This window comes from Eimeria necatrix, genomic scaffold (assembly GCF_000499385.1).
Source record: "Eimeria necatrix Houghton genomic scaffold, Enh_scaff1643, whole genome shotgun sequence".
Classification (NCBI taxonomy): domain Eukaryota; phylum Apicomplexa; class Conoidasida; order Eucoccidiorida; family Eimeriidae; genus Eimeria; species Eimeria necatrix.
Window position 1 is genome coordinate 1 of NW_013652335.1, and position 4,195 is coordinate 4,195.

Below are 4,195 nucleotides of genomic sequence, written 5' to 3' on the forward strand. Positions count from 1 at the left end.
CCTGCTAAAGAGCAAATTACACTGAGCAAATGACGCCAGGTTTCTTCCGAAAGAGCTTCGTTTTGACCTGGAACTCCAGACACCAGAACCTGCACGAGTTGCGTCAGGTCCTCAGCAGCAACACGCAGATAGGACTTGCAGCAAATGAATGGAAGAAAGCACCTGGGCAATTCGGCGCAAAACTGGCCCCTCGCAGGCCAGGCTGCTGAGTGTTGCAGCGTAAACTTGAAATTCTCCCTTAGAGCGTCGTTTGCAATTTCCCAGTAGTTTTTCGGGTCAGCAAAGGCCCCCAAGAGCTGCAGAGCCACTCTGTGAGACTCCACTCCTGCTGTTGCGTGCTGCTGCGGCGCCGCGAGGAATCTGCAGCAAATTGCAAAGCGGCTGTCGAGCCATTCCACAGAAGCTTCTTTTATAAAGGTGAACGAAACCACCAGAAGGCGGGCGGAGGCCGTGTAGAAGGCTTCTTTGAAATCTGAAACGGGTTGAAAAACGGTTTTTGCAAATCATCGGAAACATGTCCGAATCATGGTGCGTACTCCCAGGCAAGGCCTGGGGGTGCCACCCACGAGCTCCTCGCCGGGGTCTCTGAGTTGATTTTGGTGTTTGATTTCCCTCAAATCCTTTTCGTGAAGTTGTTCGTAGTGCCTCCCGAGCTGCTCCAAAGGGAGAAACGCCAGCTGCTGAATTGGCCGAGAAGAATCGAATAGCAGCTCAGCAAAGGAAACAGCCAAGTTCTGTAGTCCGCCTTGTCTTGCAAATTGAGCATCCAGTAGCCAACAGTGTCGAAGAAAAACATGCGCACCAGCGGTGAGAGGTCTGCCAGCAACTCCGCGAAGTAGTTCCTTGTGATTCTGACTTTGTACAAACTCTTGACGGGCACTATGTTGAGGTCCCGCCAGCCAGCCAGCATGTGAATAATCTCGCCGTTGTACTTTTACAAGCCGGAAGAAAGCACCAGCGTGAGTGCGCGACGAGGTCCCTTCCGGACTCGCGAGTGCTGGTGCATGAAACAAGAAAGAAGTGACCTCGACAGCGGCTCATTGGAGTGCAGCAGCATGTTTTGGTGCCGACTGCAGAGCTCAACGACGGCTTCCAGAGCCAAAGACTTCACCTTAGGGCACACAGCCATTGTGCGGGCGTGCAGCAGGCCTACGGCCAAGTCTAGGTGGCTCAAAACGGCTTCATCTGAACTTCTGTGCAGCACCAGCTGGAGCAACTTGAACAGACTCTGCCGCATTTCGTCACTCTGTTCTATGGGCGTCGCCTGCAGGGGCTTCTACTCGGGATCTGGGAGCATCACTGGAGCCAGGTGAGCCACTCTTTCAATGTCTTCGGAGCCAAAGCTGGCAGTCAGCGCCCGCAGCACTTCGCCCGGGGTTTTGTCCACTGCTGCTGCTTCGCAGAAAAGCTTAAAGAGAAGACTGGCTGCGAGGAGCCGTGCCTTTTCGGCGGGCTCCGAAAGACATAGCAGCAGCGGATCCAGCAGCAAAGCAAACGCTCTTTTGTAGAAAGGCTGGGCACTGAGGCGTCCATAAAGACCCGCTTCAGCGCCGCAATAGCGTTGTGCCTGCGGTTGCTGCTGCGCTCATACTTCAGCACATTTGCGTGCCGCTGCATTGTGCAGGACATAGACTTCCAGCTCTCAAGACCGTAGGCTGTTCTGCTCCCTGGCGACTGTGCAGCCAAGCCCTCGTCTTGAGCTTCAGCACTTTCTCTGTGTGAAATGAGCTCGGCTGCAGGTTTCTTCGAGGTAACTGCAAAGCTCTCGTGAATGCTAATGGCCTTTTCTTGCGAAAATTCATTTTCCTTGGCCATTGGGAACTGGAAACTAGGCAGGAACGGCTGCAGTCTGGCGGCGCTGCACTCCAGTTAGAGCCCGGCTAGCTCAGCTCTTGCCACACTCTGTCTACCAAGTCAATTGCGCTGCACTACCGCTGCGCTTCAAGTGTCTAACTGCTGCGTTCGCGAGCCTCAGCCCTCTGCTTGCTGCTTACTACAGGGCAACTCAGTTTGGGGGGGCTATGTCTGGCTCGGCTACCGCAGAAGCTCCAACGCGTGCGCAATAACTAAAAAGCTTTTAAAATCAACATTGGCACAATGTTGACATGACATGTTCGCCTTTGTTTGTCGGCGAATATATACTCGCGCGCAGCGCCTTCAAACATAAACGCCTGCCACCCTGGCAGCGGCTAGCTCATTATTTGGTGAATATGCTCCAAAAATTACGATCCATATTCTGGGAATCTTCCTCATTTCAACGAAGAATCCTTCGTTCTCTTCAAAAATGGTTGTGTTGCAACGACAGTACATGCCCGCACAGCAGCATTACTAGGTTCGACCGCCCGCTGCATATCTGTTTCCAATCAAAATATACACGAAGAATCACACATGTGTCTTTGCCTGATTAAATAAACATTGTATCTTCCAAATCAGTTGTGACTTGGTGAAGCTTTTCCTCCGCTCGATCGCCACAAGGCTGCTGTTCCAGCGGTCCGCTTCCAAAACGGCCGACACAGTGTGTTTTGCCCGTCTCACGTCCACGGAAACGAATGCCAAAATAAATACCGAAACATTCACAGAGCGTTTTTTATAAATACATCCTCCAGTTGCTCTAATTCTTGCGTGGTCCTGTGCGCAATGACTCGTGAAAGCATCCCATCTTCTGTAGAACCGGCTGCATGCCACACTCGAGTGCCCCTGGAGTCCAAGTATGTGACTCCCTAGTCTCGACGACGCGGCAGACTGTTCACGTTACGGCTAAACGTTTCGATTAACTTCTTAACTGTTGTCTATGTATTTTGAGAGTTTGGCATTGGCTCTGATAGGCCTTTCCAAAAAGTTTCCCACTTGTGTGTGCTGGCGGACCGTTGCAGGCCACAGAAAGCGAACAGGGCTGAGACAAGCAAAAGCTCCTCTCTGACAGCAATAAAAACTCACGAGCAACACAAGAGCGTTTCAGTCCCTTAATTATTGCATCGAAAATGCACGCTCTACACTCCCTAATGTTAGTTGTCATCACAGCAGACGCTTTCCTTGGAGCAAAAGCGTCAGAAGACGGAATGCCAAACGCAAGCCCTTCAGGAGGAACACTTCGAGCTGATCACCAAGATGTTTCCGCTTTAGGGAGACGCTGGCCTGGCATGTTGCCTGCAGTCTCAAGCCTCGTCTTACTGATCGCGATGATTGTTGGGTTTCTTGGTGTGCGTTGCTACAGTTCAATCAAGGGTCACAGTCCTAACGGACCTCCCGGACAACACAAACGCAATATGGCAGAAGGCGGGAAAAGTCCTTGCCTCGTAAGCTTCAATCTCCTGGGTGACATGAGAGCGTTTAGACGCGACGCTCTGGCGCGACGCGCTAGGTCATCAGTAGTTACAAGTGTCAAGTGGCCACTCATTCTGAGTGTGACCAGGGCGCGATGTTGATTAGCTGCACAGGAAATGCTTTTCCCAGGCTACTAGGCATCCTGTCGCATCCCGTGCAATCGTGTTACGGCGGCGTGCGGTTGGTGGATGCTGTGATTATTGTACCAACTTTTTCTTGTAAAAGGTCGTAAAACACTATGTTTTGTAACTTCATGTCGTGTCTCGAGTGCTGCGCGTGTAGCACAAGGAATCGCGCCAGTCCGTTTAGCGCATCCTCTTTGTGTCAAGCTTTCGTCTGACCAGCTCTTCTGTTCAATGAGACGGATTCCGACGAAGACTGACACTTGTGGCTTTATCATGTGCTCCCACCGCTGCGCGTGTGCAACACGGAATTGTGCCAGTGTATTTTGCTTATCCTCTTTGTGGGTAAGATTGCTTTCAGTTTCAATGTGCCTGCAGTGTTGGTGAGATTAATGTACCGGTAGACCTTGTAGAGTCATGCATAATGATGACGATGCACAGCGTCTCCCTGCTAAGGACAAAGCCGCTTCTCACGCTGCGCTGATGTGTTCGATGAGAGCTTCTGCTTGCATGTGAGTCTCGTACACACGCTCTGCCAAGTGGTTAGCTGGCTTGGGGGGCAAATCGCACCAGCATACCATGTACAGCATAAACAGACGTCCCGTAGAGTGAGCATATGTTCCTCGCGTTGTCCAAGGGCTTTTGTTCGCGTTGGTGTGAGAGCGGACGTTAGTGATTCAAGGGGTCTGTGATCATAGTGCGGCATGGCAGTAACGTTCATGCAGCTGCTGGGACCAAGGATGCTTGGC

The 4,195-nt window shown here is 51.7% G+C and overlaps 1 protein-coding gene across 1 annotated transcript; it reads right to left on the bottom strand.

Annotated features, from left to right (window-relative positions):
• Positions 1-162: 162 nt before the first annotated feature.
• On the bottom strand, positions 163-1,815 carry ENH_00019230 (hypothetical protein; the record flags this gene model as incomplete). The annotated part of the gene is made up of 2 exons (XM_013579383.1): positions 163-360; positions 1,592-1,815. Coding segments are annotated over 2 exons (422 nt in total), but the record flags the coding sequence as incomplete, so codon positions are not given.
• Between the last annotated feature and the right edge of the window lie 2,380 nt (positions 1,816-4,195).